Source organism: Raphanus sativus, unplaced genomic scaffold (assembly GCF_000801105.2).
Source record: "Raphanus sativus cultivar WK10039 unplaced genomic scaffold, ASM80110v3 Scaffold0010, whole genome shotgun sequence".
NCBI lineage: Eukaryota > Viridiplantae > Streptophyta > Magnoliopsida > Brassicales > Brassicaceae > Raphanus > Raphanus sativus.
This window is the reverse complement of record NW_026615336.1, coordinates 17,463-40,790: the sequence shown is the minus strand read 5'-3', so window position 1 is coordinate 40,790 and position 23,328 is coordinate 17,463. Positions and strand designations below refer to the sequence as shown.

Sequence of the window (23,328 nt, the reverse complement as noted above, 5' to 3'; positions counted from 1 at the left end):
TCCCTAAAATAGAATTGAAAAAAAAATCACAAGTCGACATAAAATAAGTAAGAAAATTTATATACTATCAACTTGACTGTAGAAACAAAGCAAAATAAAACACAAGAGGTGTATTCGAAAAGAGGTGTACTAATTTTCATAACAGAGCATTTTCATTTCATGTAACCAGAAGAAAAATATAAACATAAGAGAAGAAAAGAGTGAAAATGAAAAAGAAAATGAAAATGAAAGAGAAGCAGGGAAAAAGGCGGTGGAGTTTATACATATTACACCGTTAACCAAGAAAGAAACAGAAGTATCACTCTCACTCAACTTCCTATCTCTGATGAAAACACTTCAGACAAGATTCTAGTCTTTTCAAGTCATATATCTCTCTCAGATTCAGATTCTTGCTTGGGGGCTTCGGTTTCTAATTTGGATCTAAAACCCTACACGATATCTCTGGAAGCTAATCAGGTATTTGCTGCTCGTAATCTCCATTCTCAGACGACTCATGTCCTAGACGTCCTGCACAAGATTACTACATCCATGAGGAATATTCAAGTCATATTATCACAAAAGGAGAAAAGCTTTAGCTTTGCCTTTACTTAGTATTAGTTTAACCATCTCTGTTGCAATTCTCATATATTGTTGTTAGGATTTAAACGTTTTGAGAAGAAAGTTTGGAGCTTTTCCTTACCTGACAAATCATACCCAACACCACCACCACCTCTACCGTCATGACCACTGTTTCCTCCTCCTCCCCATTCAGATGGCCGGGGATGAGTCATGTGCATTCCTTGGGGCGCTTGCATCATGAAATGATGAGATCCACCCATACCGGTTTCTTGATGATGATGATGATGCTCATCGTTTCCCCTCATTGGATTCCTTCCCGGAGATTCCATAACAGAGCGGAAACCCATGCCAAGCAACGGTCCAGGGCCCGGGCCAGGTCCAGTGCTAGATGGGGAAGTTAAACGACTTCCACTATTAGAAGCTTCCCCTTTCACACCATCCTTCTTTCTATCAAGCTGAAACGTACCAAGAATCACCTGTTTTTTTTTGCACAAACCCAAAGGCTATATATTAATCGAAGCCATAACTTAACTCATATAACACAAATGCAAGTTGCAACTATGACCACAAAGAGGATTTTACCTGAACCGGGCCAGCAGCTGTCAAATGAGTCCCAACAGCTCCTCCGATGACCTGACCATCAGACCTAGATAAGGACACGCTGAGGCCACCAGTTTTACCACCTTGTTCAGCTCGTATAAACGATCCGGATAGTGAGATAATCTCGTACTGACCCTGAATAAATATCGAACATCAGAAAGCATCAAGCAAGTCTTTAACAACTGTATACGCAAAACTTCAAAGAAAAGCAAGTCTAAATAAGGAATCCTTTTATCTTCCTCAGTGTTATAACTCAATTCTTCTCTAGCACACAGAACAGAGATCAGGAAGAAAATATCACCTCATATGATATGTTGCCTCCTGGCTGGCGCAAGGATGCAGTAGAGATTGTGCCTGATGCAGAGAGAACGCATAGCTCATGTTTGCTTTGCTGAACAAACATCATAATTTTCTGAGCCACATCCTGTCAAAGATTATCACCCAGAGAAAAACACTTTAGAAAAGCTTTTCAAAAGATTCCTCTCCACATCATTTTTTTTTTTAAAAAGTACATAACATAGATAAGCTATAAGCAGAATCACTAGATTTAAAGACAATGCTATATATCATCTATAAAGAGGAAAATACATACCTCACCAGGAGCTATATTAATAATATGTGGAGTAAAGCTTTGCCCAGTTCTCCCTGCAGAACCAAAAACAAAACAAAGCAAAAGGAAAAAAACTTACTTTGAAACTCAAAAGATTCTTACATCACTAAAGGATCAAAAATGTAAAGCAATAACCTTTTCAAATAATTGTCGTCTAAATCATCAAAATTCAATAGAAAGTTTGAAACTTTGATATCAATAAGCATAAACAAGAGAAGGGCTTTTGTCGGAAAGAGTTGTTAACTCACCGACGGAACCAAGCTGAGATTTTTTCGATGACCCGGGATTAGACGATGTGGTCGTCGTAGTACCTCCGGCTGCAGCTGCTTGCTCTCTCCTCTCCTTAGCAGACGAGCTGCTCGCTGCAGACGCCATCTTCTTAGCCTCTAGGGCTTGCTCCGGCGTCACGTACTTCCTCGGACGACCTCGTTTCCTCTTTAACGGCTCCGTTACTGCTGCCGAGGAAGGTACTGAGTGAGGATTATACACGGCGTGAGAGGAGGACCCGTCGTTGGGTTGATGCTGCTGCTGCGGCGGCGGAAAGAGCCCATTGTTGGAAGATGGAACGGCGTTTACGGTTGCTACAGTGGATGGATGGTGGTGTTGTTGCAGGTGGTGTTGGAAGTAAGGAGAGCTGAGACGTTGCTGCTGCTGCTGCTGCTGTTGGTGGTGACTTTCGTTAGGTTCCATTTTTTTAGAGAGGGAAAAATCTAGAGAGAGAGAATTAGGGATTTTTCTTTTTTTTTTCTTTAGGGATTTTATTATTTTATTAGAGCTTTACACATTTTTGATTCTTTTTAGACAGGAGATATCATTTAAAAGAAGGAGACGGGATGGAATCTTAACCGTCGGATCTGAATTTAACCTCACTTATTTTGACTTTCTTATTTTTTTTTTCTTAGTGTAAAAAGTATCTCTTCGTTTTCCTTTTATTTTTTCTCTATCGTCTTTAAAGTGTAAAAGGAACTGAAAATTGTTGATTTTCATGAACCGATCGATTATCTGAATTTCAATCCTGAATACAGTTATAGTCCAATCCTGATACCATGGAGTTTGACTAGGAAGATACTGTGACTTTTTGGAAGGAGAGGGTATAATTGATAATTAAAAACTTAACAGCCCAATTGACTATAAAGTAAAATTACAACTACCAAACTGCAATAATCAAAATAATAATTTAAACCTCGTTTTCTTTCTTCTTCCTCAGTCGCCGCCGTCATTTCACCGGACAGTGTCTTCTTCACCTCTCTCTCTCTAGCTTCGTTTCGTAATCAAGGCTTCACCTTTTGAATCAGACTTCCTTCTCCTAGGTTCGCTCGCTAATGGAGGTAGATAAGAACGGGGAGATAGCGTCTGAATCATCATCACCGGAGGAGCAAGTGGTGAACCCATGGGAAGTCTCCGCCAAAGACGGCGGCAAAATCGATTACGACAAGCTCATCGACCAATTCGGCTGCCAGAGGCTCGACGAGTCGCTCATCGATCGCGTTCAGAGACTCACCTCTCGCCAGCCTCACGTCTTCCTCCGCCGCGGCGTCTTCTTCGCTCACAGGTTCGAAACTCAATCAAAACTTGCGTTTTGATGATTCAATTATTGATGGGCATGTAGAAAGTTATGTTCTTTTTTTGGTGAGTGTGTGTTAAACAGGGACTTCAACGAGGTTTTGGATGCGTACGAGAGAGGAGACAAGTTCTATCTCTACACAGGGAGAGGACCTTCTTCAGAGGCTTTGCATTTGGGCCATTTGATTCCTTTCATGTTTACTAAGTATGTGACTTCCATAAAGCTTTTGTCTTTTTGTTTAAAGGTCAATGCTTTGTTCTTTATACCTCTCTCTGTGTAGATACTTGCAGGAAGCTTTCAAGGTTCCGCTTGTTATACAGCTCACGGATGATGAGAAATGCATGTGGAAGAACTTGTCGGTTGAGGAAAGTCAGAGACTTGCTAGAGAGAATGCTAAAGATATTATTGCTTGTGGGTTTGATGTCACTAAGACTTTTATTTTCTCTGACTTTGACTATGTTGGCGGGTAAGCAAGAAGAAAGTCACCTTTTTTTTTGTTTTTGATGTTTATGTTTATAGTTTCCTTTTTCTTTTTCTGGTTGACGATGTGAGAGACCTCTTTGTGTGTACTGTAGTGCTTTCTATAAGAACATGGTGAAGGTTGCAAAGTGCGTTACACTTAATAAGGTTACTTTACTCTCTATCTCCTTGAATTGAAACAACGTGGCTGGTATGCTTTTTTATGTTCTCATCTATATATCTATTTCGTTGCTAGGCTATGGGAATCTTTGGCTTTTCTGGTGAAGATCATATTGGGAAACTCAGTTTCCCTCCTGTCCAGGTGTGTCTTTTTGTTCCTATCGACGTGTGAGGTGTGGTATAGACTGTTTCTATTTATAGATTTGATAAAATGTTTTCCACACATCTGCAGGCAGTTCCATCTTTTCCTAGCTCATTCCCACACTTGTTCCCTGGCAAGGACAAGCTCCGTTGCTTGATTCCTTGTGCAATTGACCAGGTGTGCTTGTTTTCTGTTTTCACAACTGTGCAAAACATTTTATGGTTCTCCTGTATTATTGTGTTAATAGTCAATCTTTCATTTTTTTGTTTTTTGTTTTATTCAGGATCCTTATTTTAGGATGACTCGTGATGTTGCACCACGGTTAGGCTATAGCAAGCCTGCTCTGATTGAGTCTACATTTTTCCCTGCTCTGCAGGCAAGTGTGTACTTTCTTTTGTAGCCCTTCTAGAGTTGTTACTGAGATTGATAGAGATATGCTATATGCTTACACCAGACCTTTCATGCTTTTGAATGCATTGCTCACCTTTTTTTTTTTGCAGGGAGAGAATGGAAAAATGTCAGCAAGTGATCCAAACTCTGCAATCTATGTAACTGATACTGCAAAAGACATTAAAAACAAGGTAACTTCAGCTCTGTTTTTGGGTATGCTGTAACCACATCTGAGTTAACAAAACTTTAAGGGAAGTGTTTTATTATGTACAGATAAACAGATATGCGTTTAGTGGTGGGCAAGACTCCATCGAAAAGCACAGAGAAATCGGAGCAAACCTGGAGGTACCAACATATAAACTATGTTCAATTGCATTGTGATCCAATTCTGCTTGTCTTCGTTGGATTCTAACTACCAATCATTACGCATACAGTCTTATGTTTGAACTTTTTTTTTCACAGGTCGATATACCAGTCAAGTATCTAAGCTTCTTCTTAGAAGACGATGCTGAACTTGAACACATAAAGAAGGTAAAATTTAAGTTACACTCGCCACTAGCTTGTTATAAGATGGGTTACATAGAATGAAAGAAATGCTCATATCTGTCTTGATCTGACATATAAAGTGTAACACACATTACTGTTTTTTTCCCCCAGGAATATGGAGAAGGGAGAATGCTAACGGGAGAAGTAAAGAAGAGACTCACTGAAGTTTTGACAGAAATGGTGGAGAGACACCGCATGGCTCGAGCTGCTGTTACTGATGAGGTAAAACAACATCTAAGTTGAATCTTTTTTTATTAAATTGTTTTTGGACCATCCTAATAAAGGAAAACTAATGGTAATCAGATGGTGGATGCGTTCATGGCCGTGAGACCTCTCCCAAACATGTTCGAGTAACCTGATGATAACCTCTCTATTTGGCTGCAACTTCACATGACATTGACTTTGAATTTTTTTTTTCTGTTTTTATTTGATAGATATTTTGAAAGGATGAATTGATTCTTGAAATCTTAGAAGAATTTATTTACAGTGAGAATCATATTTTTTTTCATTAACAAAAGAAAAATACATTACATAACTTGCGTTTTTATACATAACCAGCCATATTCAATAAACAAGGACGGGAGCAAATGTATCCATTATGTTCGTCATTGACCTGTAAGATGACAGGGGCCTTGCATCGATCGTGGCAATGTCTGCAAAATGGCCGACTGTTCTGACGGTTAAGAATCGCTAAATGTTCTTTTCCCCTATAGGAAACAGAACAGTTTGGATCGAGCCATGAGAAATCTCCTAGTACACATCCAACATGCAAAGTAACTCCACAATCAGAACATGTAAAGAACCATTTCCTTGAATCTAACTTCATCTCACAAACTTGGCACCAGTTTTTGCCGATCGCTTTCTTTCCACCATAATTTAAAGTGAGAGGGTGCTCATCGCTAATATGCCATATCCTTTCAGGCAAAGTAGCGCAATACAAACACAAGTCAAAGTCACAAGCACCACAAGTGAGCATGTAGCCATCTGGATATCTTCCACATGCATTGCATTGACGTTTCTTCTTTGTTTTAACAAAATATAAGGGATGGAAATGCCCATTATAGACGAATGGCTCAGAAATGGAGCTACAACGTACATCTATAGTGGAAAGTACCAAAGAAGGTCCTAGCGATATGTACTTAAAACCACCGGAGAATATACCACACAATTTACAGTATACAACCTTGCCTTGATACTCCAACTTGTATGGTGAGGAGCCAAAGACAAGGTTTTTCTTCAAAGGAAGATAAGCGCACTTTTCGTGGAGGAAAAAACGACAATATTGACAACTGTAAACTGGGCCAAACCCAATCGGTGAGACACATGCTTGACATCGTAACCTCTCGTAGTCGTCACCAACCATGTCATAATCTTTCAAGAGAAGTAAAATATGTTTTTCATGGCTGAAATGACGTATCAAATTATCACCCATCACTTTAAATGGCACAATATCTTCGCTGGTCTCAGGTATCCCTTCGAGTTCCACACCATTCCATGCAGTAAAATTAGCTGCACATAGTGAGTGAACTACATACTTAGGGCAAATCGAGCAAGAATAAGCTCCGTAGTACTGACTCACTTTTTCCCTACAAACTCCACATTTTGCACCTTTACGGCCAAGATGATGCGTAAAAGAGATGCGATGATCATGACGATTAATGTTTATGATGCTGGGTAAGCCAACACAAGATCCAGAGACAACAAAATCACACTTGAGACATATATAAGACTTGTAGCTGTTAATTTTAATCCCAGCAACCTTGCAAGTAAAGAAGATGTTACTTGGAAAGAGCGTCAGTGGATGGGTGTGAGTTTTGGCGTCGTCAATAACAAGAGGTGGTGGACGTTTAGTACAACCAAGGCACAATGTAAAATTGCAAATAGAACAATGATAAAACACCTTTTCTGGTTGAACTAAACAGAAATGACAACTCTTTTGGGCATCATTGTCGTCGTCGTCAACAACCTCGTAGTAGTCGTCATCATCATCATCATCATCATCTATAAGTGATTCAGATAGCATGATCTTAAGGGGGTGACTTGAGTGGCAAGAATGATTTACCTCTTTTGAGAGGTGAACACAATCCAAGTGAAAGTACACGTTATTGCATTCAAGACATGAATAGGAAGGTCCACTGATAGATTCCTTGCATACGTCACAAGGGACCCGATCTTTCTTCATTTCTTTCTTCAAAAACACAAGTGTATGGTCATGACACACCGGATGTTCGATAACAGACGGCGAGGGTTTAGTCCCACAAATCAAATCCACTTTGAATTTACATGTGGGACAATCATAACATATGGACTCAATCTCTTGTCCACAAAAGTCACATGGAGTACCAAATTCCTGTGGAGATATCATAGTGAGCAAGAGAGAATGCTCAGGGTGGGAAGGGTGATGATTGATCTCTAGTGGGGATTCCGCGCAGTCTTTATGGAACCGATAATCACAATAAGCCTCGTTGCAATAGTAGCTACCATACATCATTTCTCTTACTTGGCAGCCATCACAAATCTTTTCAACAAACATAGCTGAAAAGAAAAGAGGATGCTCGTGAATAGAAATCTTATACATTGGTGATATTGTCGTATCCATGTTTGTATGTATGTGAATTAAAGAAAGTTTTTTTTATCAGATATATAAAAATGAAAATGGAAGACATCATCATCACACATATATATATACAATGATTGTGTATGTTAGGAGTTGTTTGCAAAACTCCTTATCATCATAAAAGAGGCAAAGTATAAAGTGCTTCTTCTATCAAAACACGGCAACTAAAGCCTTGTACTCTTTGCTATTCGTTTCTTGAATTTCAAATCAAAACACCTTAAACATGTAGCTTTCTAAAGCATGAGATTTTGCTTTTTATATTCTTTTTGTCCACGGACCAAAGGGAAGAAGAAATTTTTTTTTTTATTTACGGCCTCAAAATTATCAATACAATAATTGTAACTGCTACTTGGGGAATCTCTAACCATGATACCAAATTTGATGCTAAAATTACACCAAATTTCGGGTCAATCCTGGCTTTAGCCATGTGCTAGGAGTGCATATGCACATGGTCTCTGGTTTTTATTGATTTTTTCAGTTTTCAGGGTCATATATTTTTGCAAAAAGGTCCAATTTTCATATTTTATAAACATACATTTTATATTTTGGTCAAAAACAAAAAAAAATTGCATAGGGTCCATATTTTGTTTGAACCGGGCATGTTTAGAGTTTTGGTATCAATTTTTTTTGTCATCTCCAACCATAATACCAAATATTATACCAAAAATAATATTATTGTAACTGTTAAGTGCTTCTGAGGGTACAAAAGAGGCGTATTTGGTATCATGATTGGAGATAACAAAAAAAATTGACACTAAAACACCAAATTTAGTGTAATTTTAACACTTGAGGCAAAGTACTATATTAAAAATTATATATAATTTAATGTTTTATATCTTAATAATTTTTATATTTTTATTATTTGAAATTGATAAATAATTATTTTATCACACTCTGATATTATATATTATTTAAATTTACGTAATTATATGTTTATATTTAAATTTATATTTGTTGGTTTAATAATATTATACATGTTTTATTTTATATAAAATACTATATTAAAATTTTAAAAAAATAATTATGAAAAAACATAAAATAATATATTTATTTTTTAATAAAATTTGTATTACTTAGTAATACAAGTTTAAATATATTATAAAATAAAAAGTTATTTTAAAGTTTGGTGAATTTGATAGTATTAAAAATAACTGAAATAAAGACTATAATCAATATTGTAAATAAAATAAATGATAATAATCATTTAGTGATTTCTTATTTGAAAATAAAATAAAATATAAAAGTGCTTTGATATTTTATTTTAACATAAAATGATAATAATAACTTAGTGATTTCTTATTTGCAAATAAAATAAAATAAAAATATTTTAGTTATGCAAAAATAACTTAAAATATAAACATACAGTATACTTATTTTAAGTTACTAATTTGAACTGATCAACAAGAGGAGTTGAACTACCTTATTTATTGAAACATAATAAAATATGTATATAAAATATTTGGTGTGATAAATAGTATTACACCAAATTTAGTGTAATACTATTCACTCTACACCAAATTTGGTGAGATGTGTCATTTTTTATGTTTTATTGGAGATGAAATTACACTAAATTTAGTATTTTGGTGTTCCATTGGAGTTGACCTTATATCAAAACATGGCAATAGACAATGTCTTACCACAACTAAAGCCTTGTACTCCTTTTCTTTTTAACACCACTAACGTATAACCAGTACTGCATATAACAATGTTCATTGCATTATGATTCCATCGAGAAGCACAAAGAAATCTAAGCAAACCTGGAGGTACTAACATATAACAATGTTCATTGCATTGTGGTCCAATTCTCCTTGGCTTCGTTGGATACTAACTACCAATCATTACTCATATGTGAGTTATGTAACTAAGAGTTTGAAACTTTTTTTTTTTATTCACAAGTTTATATACCAGTCAAGTATCTGAGCTTCTTTTTTTTTTTTTGAACTTTTGATAAGTATCTGAGCTTCTTTCTAGAAGATGATACTGAACTTGAACACATAAAGAAGGTACATTAAGTTATAAGATGGAGTAAGAATGAAAGAAATGCTCATATCTGTCTTGATCGGATTATCTGACATATAAAGTGTAACACACATTAATTCTACTATTTTTTTTTCAGGAATGCTGACGGGAGAAGTAAAGAAGAGACTCACTGAAGTTTTGACGAAAATGGTGGAGAGACACCGCATGGCTCGAGCTGCTGTTATTGATGAGGTAAATATACGTCGATTTCACTAGAGACTGATGAATCAGTTTTTGTTTGTTTGTTTCGTTTTTTTTTTGTTCATTGTTACACTTCTAACAAAGAAAACTATTGATAATCAGATGGCGGCTGCGTTGATGGCCGTTAGACCTCTCACTTCACATGACAGACTTTGAATTGTCTTATGTTTTTATTTGACAGATATTTTAAAAGGATAAATTATTTTTGAAATCTTGAAGAATTTATTTACAGTGAGAATCATAATTTTTTAACAAAAGAAAAAATACATTACATAACTTGCGTTTTTCAATTAACAAGTAAATAACCAACCAACCAGAGTTTCTCGCTAGAAAACAGTCGCACATTATTTTCTCAGACAAGTTCAGCAAGACCACAATAAACATGAACGGGAGCAAATGTATCCACTATGTTCGTCATTGACCTGCAAGATGACAGGGGCCTTGCATCGATCGTGGCAATGTCTGCAAAATGGCCGACTGCTCTGATGGTTAAGTTTCGCTAAATGTTCTTTTCCCCCTCGGTGAATAGAACAGTTTGGAGTGAGACGTGAGAAGTCTCCTAGTACACATCCAACATGAAAAGTGACTCCACAATCAGAACATGTAAAGAACCATTTACTTGAATCTAACTCCATCTCACAAACTTCGCACCAGTTTTTGCTGATCGCCTCCTTTCCGCCATGATATAAAGTGATAGGGTGCTCATCGCTTATATGCCATATCTTTTCAGGCAAAGTAGCACAATACAAACACAAGTCAAAATCACAATCACTACAAGTGAGCATGTAGTAGCCATCTGGAACTCTCCAACATGCATCGCAACGACGTTCCTTATTTGTTATAACAAAATATAAGGGATGCAAATGCCCATTATGGACGAAGGGCTCAGAGATGGAACTACAATGTACATCTACAGGGACGCATACCAAATAAGGTCCTTGTGGTTCGTACGTAAAACCACCAAAGAACATATCACACAAGTAACAGTATACAGCCTTGCTTTGATGATACTCCAACTTGTATGGTGTGGTTCGAAAGACAAGGTTTTTCTTCATAGGAAGATGAGCACACTTTTCGTGGAGAAAAAAACGACATTCCTGACAACTATAGACTGGGCCAAACCCGATCTGTGAGGCGCATGCTTCACATCGTAACCTCTCGTAGTAGTAGTCGTCACCAATCATGTCATAATTTTTGAAGAGCAGTAAAATATGTTTATCATGAAAGAAATGACGTATCAAATTATCACCAATCACTTTAAATGGCACAATATCTTCGCTGGTCTCAGGTATCCCTTCGAGTTCCTTTCCATTCCATACATCAAAATCAGTTGCACATCTTGAATGAACTACATACTCAGGGCAAATCGCGCAAGAATAAGCTCCATAGTACTGACTTACATTTTTCCGACAAACTCCACATTTTGCACCCTTATAGCCAAGATGATGCGTAAAAGCGATGCGATGATCATGACGATTAATGTTTATGATGCTTGGTAAGCCAACACAAGATCCAGTGATAACAAAATCACACTTGAGACATATATAAGACTTATAGCTATCAGATTCAATTCCAGCAACATTGCAAGTAAATACGATCTTTTTCGAAAAGAGCATAAGTGGATGGGTGTGAGTCTTGGCGTTGTCAACAACAAAAGGTGGTGGACGTTTAGTACAATCAAGGCACAAAGTAAAATTGCAAATAGAACAATGATAAAGCACCTTTTCTGGTTGAACTAAACAGAAATGACAAATCTTATGCGCATCATCATCATCTATAAATGACTCAGATGGCATGATCTTAAGGGAGTGACTAGAGTGGCAATTATGATCTACCTCTTTTGAGAGATGAACACAATCCAAGTGAAAGTACACGTTATTGCATTCAAGACATGAATAGGAAGGTCCACCGATAGACTCCTTGCATACTTCACAAGGGACCTTATATTCCTCTATTTGTTTCTTCAAAAACACAAGTGTATGGTCATGACACACTGGATGTTTGATAACAAGCGGCGAGGGTTTAGTTCCACAAATCAAATCCACTTTGAATTCACATGTGGGACAAGTATAATATGTGGACAAAATATATTGTCCACAAAAGTCACATGGAGTAATAGAATCATCTGGACTAGTGAGCAAGAGAGGATGCTCAAGGTGGGAAGGGTGATGATTGATCTCTAGTGGGGATTCCGCGCAGTCTTTATGGAACCTCCAATTACAACGAGGCTCGTTGCAATAGTAGCTACCATACATCATTTCTCTTACCTGGCAGCCATCACATTTCTTTTCAATAAACATAGCTGAAAAGAAAAGAGGATGCTCGTGAATAGATAGCTTATATATTGGTGATATTGTCATATCCATATTTGTATGTATGTGACTTAAAGAAGTTTTTTTTTATCAGATATATAAATATGAAACCGAAAGACATCATCATCACATATATATACAATGATTGTAGTTGTTAAGAGTTGTTTGCAAAACTTCTTATCTTCACAAAAGAAGCAAAGTATCAAGTGATTCTTCTATCAAAACATGGCAATAACTAATGTCATACCATAACTAAAGCCTTGTACTTTATGCTATTCTTTTCCTGAGTTTCAAACCCAACACCTTAAACTTGCAGGCAGCTTTCTAAAGCATAAGATTCTGTTTTTTTTTACAACATCAAAATTACCAATTATGTTTTTGACTTTTTCTTATTTTTGTTAAACTACACCTCAAAGAAAAAAGAGAACTGTAAAAACCTTATTTGCTAATACTATATTTTGTAAGCGAGGGAAAAATATTTCTGTATAACATATATAATATGTGGTTGATTGGTCTAATGATTTAGCTTTAATTTTTTTTATCTAAAACCATAAAATCATCAATCATACTTTATTTAGTTCTTAAATTACATTAGAAAAAAGAAGGCTGTACGATGATTATTTTATAAAGCATTATTTATTGAAGTTCTTTGAAAATAATTGTTGTATAAATATTTTTATTTCTTTAATTTTTAAAACTACATCAAATACAGTTACATCAACAAATTTTAACCTCTGTATTGAGTCTGATAGTAAGAAGGTGGTGGATATATTAAATGGAAAAATTCTACATTTTGATAGCTACAATTGGAAACGTGAGATTCTCTGGTGGAGAAATCGAATGAAAGGGGTAACATTCCAGTGGATAGGACGTGAAGGCAACAAGGTGGCTGACAAATTGGTGAAGCATCAAATGGAAGACAATGTTTATTTCAAATTTTATTTCTATGTTCCTAGATTTTTATCAAATGAACTCCACTATGACTATGTACATTCAACGTAATATTAATGAAGTAAGTGTTATAAAAAAAAACAAATTTTACAGACTAATTTCTACAAATACAGCCCAACTAATTATATCCAGAAAATTTAAATACTAAACTATACAACAAATTTTTTACAGATATATTCTAACCAATCCATCTGCAATAGGGAACTCTTAGTTTACTTATTGTTGTAAAAAAAAAAAAAATTAATGCAATGCATATAATTTTTGGTTTACCTATCCCAAAGTAAAGAAAAATTGCTAGTTCTTTGGCGTTACGAAGTTGGGCCTTTCTTACCTGGGCTCAAGTCTCTCCAGTTGGACTTCAAAGGGTAGTTTATAGGAATCTGGGCTGTTCTTACGCGGCCCATTTCTCCCTAGTTAATAGCCCAAGTCCGTGTAGTTAGGCATCATCATCATCACCCTCAGTGAAAACCTAATCTCTCTCCCTCAGTCGAAACCCTAGATTTCTGATTCTCGCGAGTTCTCTCTGTTTCTCTAGAGCTGAAAAAAAAGTTCCAATCTTTCGTATGTTCTCCCCTCTCATAGTCGTAGTATCGAGTTATTAGCTCGTAATCTCATCAGATTTTGTTCACTCACTCTTAGTTTCACTCTCCTTTTTGTAGCTCTATCCAGTGAAAGTGATGATGCAGCAAAAGGTAAAAAATCTCTTACTCCGTTTCACGCATCTCGCCAAAGATCTTTCCTTTACTAAATTTCAGCTCATGTTAGATATATAGACTCTCATGCTTCTTCTGTTGAAAATTGGAATCTGGAATGATTACTTGAGCACACTTTCAGTTATTTCAGTTAGACTCACTCTGTTTATTACACTCACTGTTCTTTCTATTACGAGTATCTGACTGATTCACTGTTCAGTTATTTCAGTTAAGACCTTGTTGTGTCTTGTTTCTGTTATTACACTCACTGTTTCTTTCCATTACAGGCACTGAACAAGCGATAGAACTAAAAAGTTACTGATGGATACTGGAGGCAACTCGCTGGCCTCTGGACCAGACGGCGTGAAGAGGAAAGTCTGCTACTTCTACGACCCGGAGGTTGGGAACTACTACTACGGCCAAGGCCACCCCATGAAGCCACACCGCATCCGCATGACCCACGCCCTCCTCGCTCACTACGGTCTCCTCCAGCACATGCAAGTCCTCAAACCTTTCCCCGCACGTGACCGTGACCTCTGCCGCTTCCACGCCGACGACTACGTCTCCTTCCTCCGCAGCATTACGCCCGAGACTCAGCAGGATCAGATCCGCCAGCTCAAACGGTTCAACGTCGGTGAAGACTGTCCTGTCTTTGACGGTCTTTACTCCTTTTGCCAGACCTATGCTGGTGGCTCTGTTGGTGGATCTGTTAAGCTTAACCATGGGCTTTGTGATATTGCTATTAACTGGGCTGGTGGTCTCCATCATGCTAAGAAGTGTGAGGCTTCTGGCTTCTGTTATGTCAATGACATCGTCCTAGCTATCCTTGAGCTGCTTAAGCAGCATGAGGTTTGTCTCCTTCCCTACTAAAGCGTTTCTCCCATAATTTTAACATCATAGTTCTTAAAAAACCGATTTATAAGACTCAAACCGTTATAGACCATTCTAAACCAGTTTAAACCATCAAAAGCGATCTAAATTAGACTAAATTTGTTAAGTTAACTAATAATGTACAAATCCACAAATATGTATAATTTTTTTGTTTTGTTTTGTATATCTAATTTTGATTATTCATCATAAAAGTTTCATAACTCAACCCCAAAAAAACTAAAAGATCTTATATTAGTGTAAAATATATATAAAATAAATCAATAATAAGTGGATGCTACTCATAGTCACTAGTTCTTTACAAACACTGTTGAACATGTTCTAATGTATTTGTTTTTGTTTTGTTTCTCAGCGTGTTCTGTATGTTGATATCGACATTCACCACGGAGATGGAGTGGAGGAAGCGTTTTACGCTACTGACAGAGTCATGACCGTCTCGTTCCATAAATTTGGAGATTACTTTCCCGGCACAGGTCACATACAGGACATTGGTTACGGAAGTGGGAAGTACTATTCGCTCAACGTACCACTGGACGATGGAATCGACGACGAGAGCTATCATCTCTTGTTCAAGCCCATCATGGGGAAAGTGATGGAGATTTTCAGACCAGGTGCGGTTGTGCTGCAGTGCGGTGCTGATTCTTTGTCTGGTGATAGGCTCGGATGCTTTAACCTCTCCATCAAAGGTCATGCCGAGTGTGTCAAGTTCATGAGATCGTTTAATGTTCCGTTACTTCTCTTGGGTGGTGGTGGTTACACTATCCGTAACGTTGCTCGGTGCTGGTGCTACGAGGTAACTATTACAGAAACCGTTATAACATTTGTTTTTTTTATTTACTGAAACAAATTGTTTATGTGACAAGACTGGAGTTGCACTTGGAATCGAAGTTGAGGACAAGATGCCGGAGCATGAGTACTATGAGTACTTTGGTCCGGACTATACGCTTCACGTTGCTCCGAGTAACATGGAGAACAAGAACTCTCGGCAGATGCTTGAAGTGATTCGTAATGACTTGCTCCACAACCTCTCGAAGCTTCAGCATGCTCCGAGTGTGCCGTTTCAGGAAAGGCCACCGGATACAGAGACTCCTGAGGTATGTTTGGTTGCTTTATTGAGTTTCTAATTTTAACAGTTGATTTTGCTACCAATCTTAGTATGATTTTGTCTAAAAATTACAGGTAGATGAAGACCAAGAAGATGGAGATAAAAGATGGGATGCGGATTCTGACATGGATGTAGATGATGATCGGTATGTGAAATATCAATGTTTCCTTTTTGTTAGTGCTAGCAGGGTTTAGTGTATACTTAAGTTGCTATCTATCTGACTGTGCAGTAAACCTATACCAAGCAGAGTGAAAAGAGAAGCTGTTGAATCTGATGCAAAGGACAAGGTAAGCGAAGTGTTGGTATATCTTATTCGCCTTGGTTTCTCGAAACATTTCTACAAACAGTTGATTTTTGTTTTTAATGCAGGATGGAGGACTGAAAGGAGTAATGGAGCGTATGAAAGGTTTTGAGATGGGGGGTATGGAGGAGAGTGGAAGCACCACCAAGGTGAAGTGAAACAATAGACCCGAGAGAGATTATTGAGATTGGAAGAATTTGTCTAAAGTGGGTTTGGTTTGGTTTGGTTTGGTTTGGTTGCAGGTAACAGGAGGAAACTCAGTGGGAATTGAGGAAGCAGGTGTGAAAATGGAAGAGGATGGCACAAACAAGTCAGGTGCTGCATCAGATCAAGTGTTTCCTAAAACATAAAATAAAGTCTTTGGAGGCTTCTCATTTCTTGTTGCCCTTCCTAGTCTTTTAAAACTTTTTAGTTTGTTATTTGATAATTGAATACGCACGTTTATGTATTTATTCGTTGCAATGTGGCATGTGGTGTCTGAATGATCGCAAGACGGGATAATTCTATTTGCTATGTATGAAGTATATGGGGCTTCTTCCATCAAAACACTACCCCTGACATCTCATAACTAAAAATCTTGTACTCTTTCACCTTCTTCATTAGTTCAGAGTCCAAAAGGGAGAAGAATATTTTTGTATAGTGATAGTTTGTTTATCTATACAACTCCCAAAATAAAATAAAACTGTGAATATTTCTTACTTGGGCTTAATTCTCTCTAGTTGAACTCTAAACTCTTTGATGGCAAATTCGTAGTAGGCTTTTCTTAATCGGCCCAATGTGTTCTTGTTGGACTACGATCCGTAAATAGTGGGGAATACGAAGGGTAGGTTAAGCGAGAGGAAATAAAAAAAGACAAAAGAAAAAGAAAAAGACATAACTCTCCCTATTGTTGTCGGAGAGAAGGCAAAGGAGTAGTTTGGCATCATCGCCCTCGGAGAAACCTAATCTCTACCTCTTCTGCCCCTTCTGAAATTCCCGATCTCACCCTTTTCTCTTCCCCCTTCAACAATTTGTTCTTTCTATTTTTTTTTACCCGCCAAATTCAACTTCCCATTCTTCCAACGACTCCTTTCCCCCAATTCGATTCCCTCATCGAAACCCTAGATTTAAGATTGACGCAGGTCTGGATCTTCTCCTTTCTCACGTTTCTGTTGATCCCAGCTTTTTTTTTTTTTTTAATTCTCGTGAGTTCTCTCTGTTTCTAGTGTTGATAAAGTTTCAATTTTTAATCTGTTGTCTTCTTCATTTCTTCTAGTGTCTGCTCAGTAAAGATCGTTCTGTTGGTCAATCTTAATCATGAGCTGATTTAACTTCAATGTTTGATTTGAGATTGGACGCATCCGTAGTCGTAGTATCGAGTTATTAGCTCGCTTCTTATCAGATTTTGTTCACTGACTCTTAGTTTTATACTCTACTTTTTTGTAGCTACATCAACCGTTCCGTTGGTTGAGGAACTTACTGTTCAGTGAAAGTGATGATGCAACACAAGGTAGAAGCTCTCACACTCTGTTTTCTAAGCCTTAACTCCCCAAGTTCTTTTGCTTTACTAAATTTCAGCTCTTATTGATATGGTCTCTCATGCTTCTTTAGTCTTTTAATCTTTTGGGTTTGATCATTGGAATATGAATGATTACTTAAGGTCACCAGACACATTTTCATTTATTAACAGCTTTCGTTACATCTGTGTTTCTATTCTAGTGCTGGATGACTAGATCTTGTTTGCATGTTCTCTTTTATTACAGGTACTGATAACGCAAGAGAACTAGTTGTCCTTTCACGAGTGGGTTTTTTTTCTTCTCGAAGCAGTGTAATATACTATAAGGTTCCTTCTGCAATGGCCAATCGCGATTTAATGCTTGGACAGGATCACAACATCGGTATGAGCCAAGGTCAATCACTGGTGCTTGGTCACAACCACGCTCTAGAACTCGGTCAAAACCACGACATGGGTTTAGGACAAGCTCAACATGATGATCACGAACTTGACTTAGGACAACACCAACACGATGATCATCATGAGCTAGGCTTAGGAGGACACAACCAAAACCAAGACGAAGAAGATCATCATCACCATCACGATTACATGAACGAGAATGACATCTCTGTTGATCAAAAGCCTGGACACGACGAAGACGACGTTGATCCAGAGAACCAAATGTTCTCCTTGTCTGGTAACAACGAGAATCTCGAACTAGCCATCGACTCAAGCCACGAGATCGAGATCGATCACCACGGGGAGATGGTAATGGTCACCACTCCCGTCCAAGCACGCTGCGCCGCCCTCTCCTCCGAGCTAACCTACCAGCTCACAGTCGGACAAGAGTTCCCAGACGTCAGGAGCTGCCGCAGAGCGCTGCGAGACATGGCCATCGCTCAGCATTTCGAAATGCAAACAATAAAATCCGACAAGACACGCTTCACAGCCAAATGCTCTTCCGAAGGATGTCCCTGGAGAGTCCACGCAGCCAAACTCCCTGGCGTCCCGACCTTCACCATCAGGACCATCCACGAGAGCCACACCTGCGGAGGGATCAACCACTTAGGCCACCAGCAGGCCTCCGTCCAGTGGGTGGCCACCTCGGTCGAGCAGCGTCTCCGGGAGAACCCCAACTGCAAACCGAAAGAGATCCTCGAGGAGATACACCGCGTCCACGGCATCACCTTGTCTTACAAGCAAGCCTGGCGCGGCAAAGAGAGGATCATGGCCACAATGCGCGGCTCCTTCGAAGAAGGCTACCGTCTCCTCCCTCAGTACTGCGACCAGGTCAAGAGGACAAACCCCGGAAGCATAGCCTCAGTCTACGGATCCCCAGCAGACGACTGCTTCCAGCGTCTCTTCGTCTCCTTCCAAGCTTCAATCTACGGGTTCTTAAACGCTTGCCGCCCGCTCCTCGGCTTAGACAGAACCTATCTCAAAAGCAAGTACTTAGGCACGTTGCTTCTCGCTACTGGATTCGATGGAGACGGAGCTTTGTTCCCTTTAGCGTTTGGGATTGTAGACGAAGAGAGCGATGAGAACTGGATGTGGTTCCTTTGTGAGCTTCATAACCTTCTCGAGACCAACACCGAGAACATGCCGAGGCTGACTATACTATCAGATAGACAAAAGGGAATCGTTGAAGGAGTTGAACAGAACTTCCCAACGGCCTTTCACGGCTTCTGCATGAGGCACTTAAGCGAAAGCTTCCGTAAGGAGTTCAACAACAATCTGTTAGTTAACTATCTGTGGGAAGCGGCTCAAGCTCTGACGGTGATCGAGTTCGAAGCTAAGCTACTCGAAGTTGAAGAAGCTTCTCAAGACGCTGCTTACTGGATCAGACGTATCCCTCCGAGGCTGTGGGCTACTGCCTACTTCGAAGGGCAACGGTTTGGTCATCTGACGGCTAATATAGTCGAGTCTTTAAACTCGTGGATCGGTGAAGCTTCTGGACTTCCGATTATACAGATGATGGAGTGCATCAGGAGGCAGCTGATGACTTGGTTCAACGAGCGGCGCGAGACCAGTATGCAGTGGACTTCGATACTCGTCCCAAGCGCCGAGCGGCGTGTCGCCGAGGCGCTTGAGCTTGCTAGAACCTACCAGGTGCTTAGAGCAAACGAGGCTGAGTTCGAAGTTATATCTCACGAAGGGAACAACATTGTGGATATAAGGAACAGGTGTTGTCTCTGTAGAGGTTGGCAGTTATACGGTTTGCCCTGCGCGCACGCCGTTGCTGCTCTTTTGTCTTGTAGGCAGAACGTTCATAGGTTCACAGAGAGCTGTTTCACTGTGGCGACGTATAGGAAGACTTACTCTCAGACGATTCATCCGATTCCTGATAAGAGTCTTTGGAGAGAGATGTCTGAGGAGGGAGGAGGAGATCCGAGTGTGAGTAATAAAGCGGGTCTTGATGTTGCTGTTGTTGTTATAAACCCGCCTAAGTCGCTGAGACCGGCAGGTAGGCCGAGGAAGAGACGGGCGAGAGCTGAAGATAGAGGACGTGTGAAGAGGGTTGTGCATTGTAGCAGGTGTAACCAGACTGGTCATTTCAGAACCACTTGTGCTGCACCCATTTGAATCTGTGTGCACACCCTTCATCTCTTACCTTATAAAAAGAACAGTTACTTGTTTGTTGTTTGTTTACTTGTATCCATTTACATTGTATGCTCAGCTGTAGCAGTATTGTATGCATAATAAGAAACTCTTTTTTTTAATAATATAGATGAGATCATATATTTGTTTTCAAAATGGAATGTATTATAAATAGGTTTTGATTTATCAGAAAGTACCAAAGTGTTGTATTATTCTTGATTCTTAAACAAACTCAGTTCCAAACAAAAACATGAGACAATGGGTTTTGGAAGAATAGCTTCCTAAAAAACTGGCGAGGTCGTTCGAGGACAAGGACGTAGCCGCCGCGTGGATCAAAGAACCAGTAGATGAAACCGTGCAAGAGGAAGGTTCCAACCATCACGAAAGGCACAAGGGCCAACAGCCTCGACTTGGATGAAATCAGATACATCCCTGATACAAACGCAGAGGCCATTGCGATCAGTGACACAACCATCAGCAGACACGACATGTAGAGGAAAGAGGAACGTGCTCGGAAACCGTGTCTGGAAGCGTAGAACAAGAAGTAGACTGTGGTTACAGAGAAGCAGAAGGCGATTGTGTCGAACACAAAGAAACATTTGAAAGCTGCTTTTTCCATCAACGTAGGTGTACCGTCCGGTTTGTAACCGCCAGGTAGTTGGAATGCCGCAGCAAAATGCTACTGTTGCCACAAGAACCGCGACTAGAAGACGAACCTCGTACATTGCACCGTCGTTGCTTTCTTCAACTTCTGCTTCGTCTTGCTTCTTCTTTGTCTCGATGTTATGTCGCTGAGACGGTTGCTTGTAGTATCTTTGCAGTGCATAGTATGTCATCGTCACCTCGTAACTAATCTGAAATTAATTATAACAAAACCAATAATTTCATGAGACTTGACAAACTTTAAAGGTCAACACATCGAGAGAGTAAGCAAAGTAATGTTATTACCTCTTGATTCCGAGAGTAAAAGAGTTCCGCAGCTGTTAAGTGACCACGGTTCATAACAAACTTATCCACTCGCTTGTTTTCCAAAAGAAGCGATAAGACGGCTTGCCATTTGTAAACGACCGATAGATGGAGAGGCGTGTTTCCCTCTGCGTCGCTTTCATTCAACAGATGGAGAGAGACCTCAGGCATCTCTAGAATACAGTCAATGATTCCTCTTTTTCTTGATATGATTGCAGAGTGAAGAGATGTTCTTCCTTTACCATCAACTAGTGTTCCCAAACATAAGGACAGCTACCAACAAGCTCTCTATAGGTATCAACTTGACCAGTAGAGGCAGCGAGATGAAGCGGACACTGTCCTTCCTTGTCTGATATATAAGCAGCCGAGCTGTCTTGTTTTAGCAAAAGTCTAGTTATCTCCACTTTACCAAGCCATACTGAATAATGAAGAGGCGTCCATCCGAAAATATCGACTTCTTTGATCATTTCCGGCCTTGTCTCCATCAGTTTTGTCAAAAAACCTAACCAAAACAACAGCAACAATGTTGGAAATGAATTTATCACTTTGTCAAAACTATTTCCTGAATTCAAATCAGTCCATTTAATAAATGAAAGGCGGGAAATAATAGCAAATCAACAAAAAAAAAAAAATGAAGAACGAAAGAAACTTTACCAGTACTGACAACGTCAGAATCCACAGCGGCATGCAGAGCATTCATACCTTTAGTCCCTGTACCGGAAACAGAAGGAGATGCTGCCAAAATATGATCAGCAATATCGAAAAGTACTCTTTCAATAGCTAAGTACAAGGGAGATTCGTTGTTGTTATTGGCCATCTCTAGCAATCCTGTGTCTTGTTCAAATAGGAGCTTTGCTACATCAACATTTCCATTCTTTAATGCAACATGTAAAGCTGTATCGTTCTGCTTATTAGTAGTCCTCAGCAGCTGCTTGGTTATTCCCCGGTTTTCGATATCTGAAGTTACATTATTGATGGCTGAATTGACAAGAAGTTGTAGAACTTGAAAGGAACCTACACTAGCTGCAACGTGTAGAGGTGTGTCTCCATTGTTGTTTTCTCCCAAGAGGAGACATGGGCGAAGTTCAAGTATGGCTGCAGCGAAATCAAGCCTCTGATGCTTAGCTGCAATGTGAAGAACGTTGTTCTTATGTGGTGTTACCTTGTCGAAATCTGAATGGTGACAGCTGTCAAGATTAAGGAGATTAGTTTCCCCTTTAGCTGCAGCTATATGCAATATCCAGTCCATCATGCGTCTGCAACAAAACACAGTTAGTAAAACCACAAGAACGAATCTAAAGATTTAAGTTATGTAGATTCTTGGTCAAGTAAAAACTACCAAACCTGCAAGGAAGCTGATGCAAAGAAGATTTTCTTGGAGAGAAAGGAGACGCAGATTCAGCTTCTTATATAGTCCTGTATTGTAGAACGCGGTATCGCAAAGCTGAATGTGGAAGCAATGCCATCTCTTTTAGATGGATATCTAGGATTGAAAACACAGATGCAGATTTGCTTGCAAAGCAGATACTTTCTGTAAATGAGGCTTTAATGATTTCCACCTAAGTTTTAATAAATGAAATTGTGTTTCAACGTTAGTGTGTGGAGGATATATTTTTTCTCTTTCTCATCCTATCTTATATGCGTTCTTAAGATTACTAAGCATGTTACATACAAAATGACATTAGCTCTCTGAAAATTAAGAAAGAAATTCATAAGAACATGATCCTCATCACTTAGTATTTTTTGTTTTTTGTTTTTGTTTTTTTTTATTGCTTAAATTTGCCTTAGTATTTTTTGTTGCATAAACTGTTTATTTCTTGAAGGGATCCTAAACTGTTTGTTTCTTTCTTTTCCAGTTGTTGTACTTAGCTAGTATCATATAGTTTCATTTTTGTAAAACCTTCTCATCATTTTAGTTATTACATACATATCGTCTAAAATATTATGTTCGATTTGTCACAAATGAAACAAAAACAACAACAAAACATATTTTAAAAAAATGGAACGATCATTCTTATGTGATGTTCTTAGCCGGATCGGTCCTAGACTTGGGTGGCTGCAGCTTCTAGTGCTTCAACAGCCGCCTCCGTCCCTACATTAGCTACTTCCTCAGGGGTCTTGAATTTGTTCACAAGGCATTCTGGTTAACACCAAT

The 23,328-nt window shown here is 38.8% G+C and overlaps 6 protein-coding genes and 1 pseudogene across 8 annotated transcripts; 3 read left to right on the top strand and 4 right to left on the bottom strand.

Annotated features, from left to right (window-relative positions):
* Positions 1 to 93: 93 nt before the first annotated feature.
* On the bottom strand, positions 94 to 2,544 carry LOC108806885 (AT-hook motif nuclear-localized protein 14). The gene is made up of 6 exons (XM_018579094.2): positions 2,017 to 2,544; positions 1,751 to 1,803; positions 1,460 to 1,582; positions 1,141 to 1,293; positions 680 to 1,034; positions 94 to 507 (listed from the first exon to the last, which is right to left on the bottom strand). Exons 1-6 carry the CDS (start codon positions 2,456 to 2,458, stop codon positions 449 to 451), a joined length of 1,185 nt encoding a protein of 394 aa, XP_018434596.2. The 5' UTR covers positions 2,459 to 2,544; the 3' UTR covers positions 94 to 448.
* Positions 2,545 to 2,953: 409 nt separating this feature from the next.
* LOC108806034 (tryptophan--tRNA ligase, cytoplasmic) lies at positions 2,954 to 5,584 on the top strand. Of its 2 annotated transcripts, none has more exons than XM_018578049.2 (12): positions 2,954 to 3,320; positions 3,417 to 3,536; positions 3,613 to 3,798; positions 3,908 to 3,959; positions 4,048 to 4,113; positions 4,204 to 4,290; positions 4,397 to 4,489; positions 4,614 to 4,694; positions 4,777 to 4,848; positions 4,966 to 5,034; positions 5,161 to 5,271; positions 5,353 to 5,584. In XM_018578049.2, exons 1-12 carry the CDS (start codon positions 3,091 to 3,093, stop codon positions 5,401 to 5,403), a joined length of 1,218 nt encoding a protein of 405 aa, XP_018433551.1. In that variant the 5' UTR covers positions 2,954 to 3,090; the 3' UTR covers positions 5,404 to 5,584. The 2 variants fall into 2 exon arrangements, with proteins under 2 accessions (XP_018433551.1, XP_056851585.1); XM_056995605.1 differs by having other exon boundaries at positions 4,397 to 4,493; positions 4,618 to 4,694.
* On the bottom strand, positions 5,473 to 7,675 carry LOC108806033 (uncharacterized). The gene has a single exon (XM_056995604.1). The coding sequence runs from the start codon at positions 7,646 to 7,648 to the stop codon at positions 5,594 to 5,596; it is 2,055 nt and encodes a 684-aa protein (XP_056851584.1). The 5' UTR covers positions 7,649 to 7,675; the 3' UTR covers positions 5,473 to 5,593.
* Positions 7,676 to 10,103: 2,428 nt separating this feature from the next.
* LOC130500670 (uncharacterized) lies at positions 10,104 to 12,277 on the bottom strand. Its single transcript, XM_056995608.1, has one exon. It carries the CDS (start codon positions 12,250 to 12,252, stop codon positions 10,249 to 10,251), a length of 2,004 nt encoding a protein of 667 aa, XP_056851588.1. The 5' UTR covers positions 12,253 to 12,277; the 3' UTR covers positions 10,104 to 10,248.
* Positions 12,278 to 13,589: 1,312 nt separating this feature from the next.
* On the top strand, positions 13,590 to 16,720 carry LOC130500676 (histone deacetylase 19). Of its 2 annotated transcripts, none has more exons than XM_056995613.1 (9): positions 13,590 to 13,710; positions 13,809 to 13,841; positions 14,129 to 14,690; positions 15,082 to 15,522; positions 15,593 to 15,823; positions 15,909 to 15,979; positions 16,064 to 16,121; positions 16,204 to 16,284; positions 16,378 to 16,720. In XM_056995613.1, the coding sequence occupies exons 3-9, from the start codon at positions 14,163 to 14,165 to the stop codon at positions 16,483 to 16,485; spliced, it is 1,518 nt and encodes a 505-aa protein (XP_056851593.1). In that variant the 5' UTR covers positions 13,590 to 13,710; positions 13,809 to 13,841; positions 14,129 to 14,162; the 3' UTR covers positions 16,486 to 16,720. The 2 variants fall into 2 exon arrangements, with proteins under 2 accessions (XP_056851593.1, XP_056851594.1); XM_056995614.1 differs by having other exon boundaries at positions 13,624 to 13,710; positions 13,789 to 13,841.
* Positions 16,721 to 17,004: 284 nt separating this feature from the next.
* LOC108813414 (uncharacterized) lies at positions 17,005 to 20,346 on the top strand. The gene is made up of 3 exons (XM_018585956.2): positions 17,005 to 17,256; positions 17,561 to 17,624; positions 17,878 to 20,346. The coding sequence occupies exon 3, from the start codon at positions 17,970 to 17,972 to the stop codon at positions 20,190 to 20,192; it is 2,223 nt and encodes a 740-aa protein (XP_018441458.1). The 5' UTR covers positions 17,005 to 17,256; positions 17,561 to 17,624; positions 17,878 to 17,969; the 3' UTR covers positions 20,193 to 20,346.
* Positions 20,347 to 20,434: 88 nt separating this feature from the next.
* LOC130500677 (protein ACCELERATED CELL DEATH 6-like) lies at positions 20,435 to 22,425 on the bottom strand (annotated as a pseudogene).
* Positions 22,426 to 23,328: the final 903 nt, after the last annotated feature.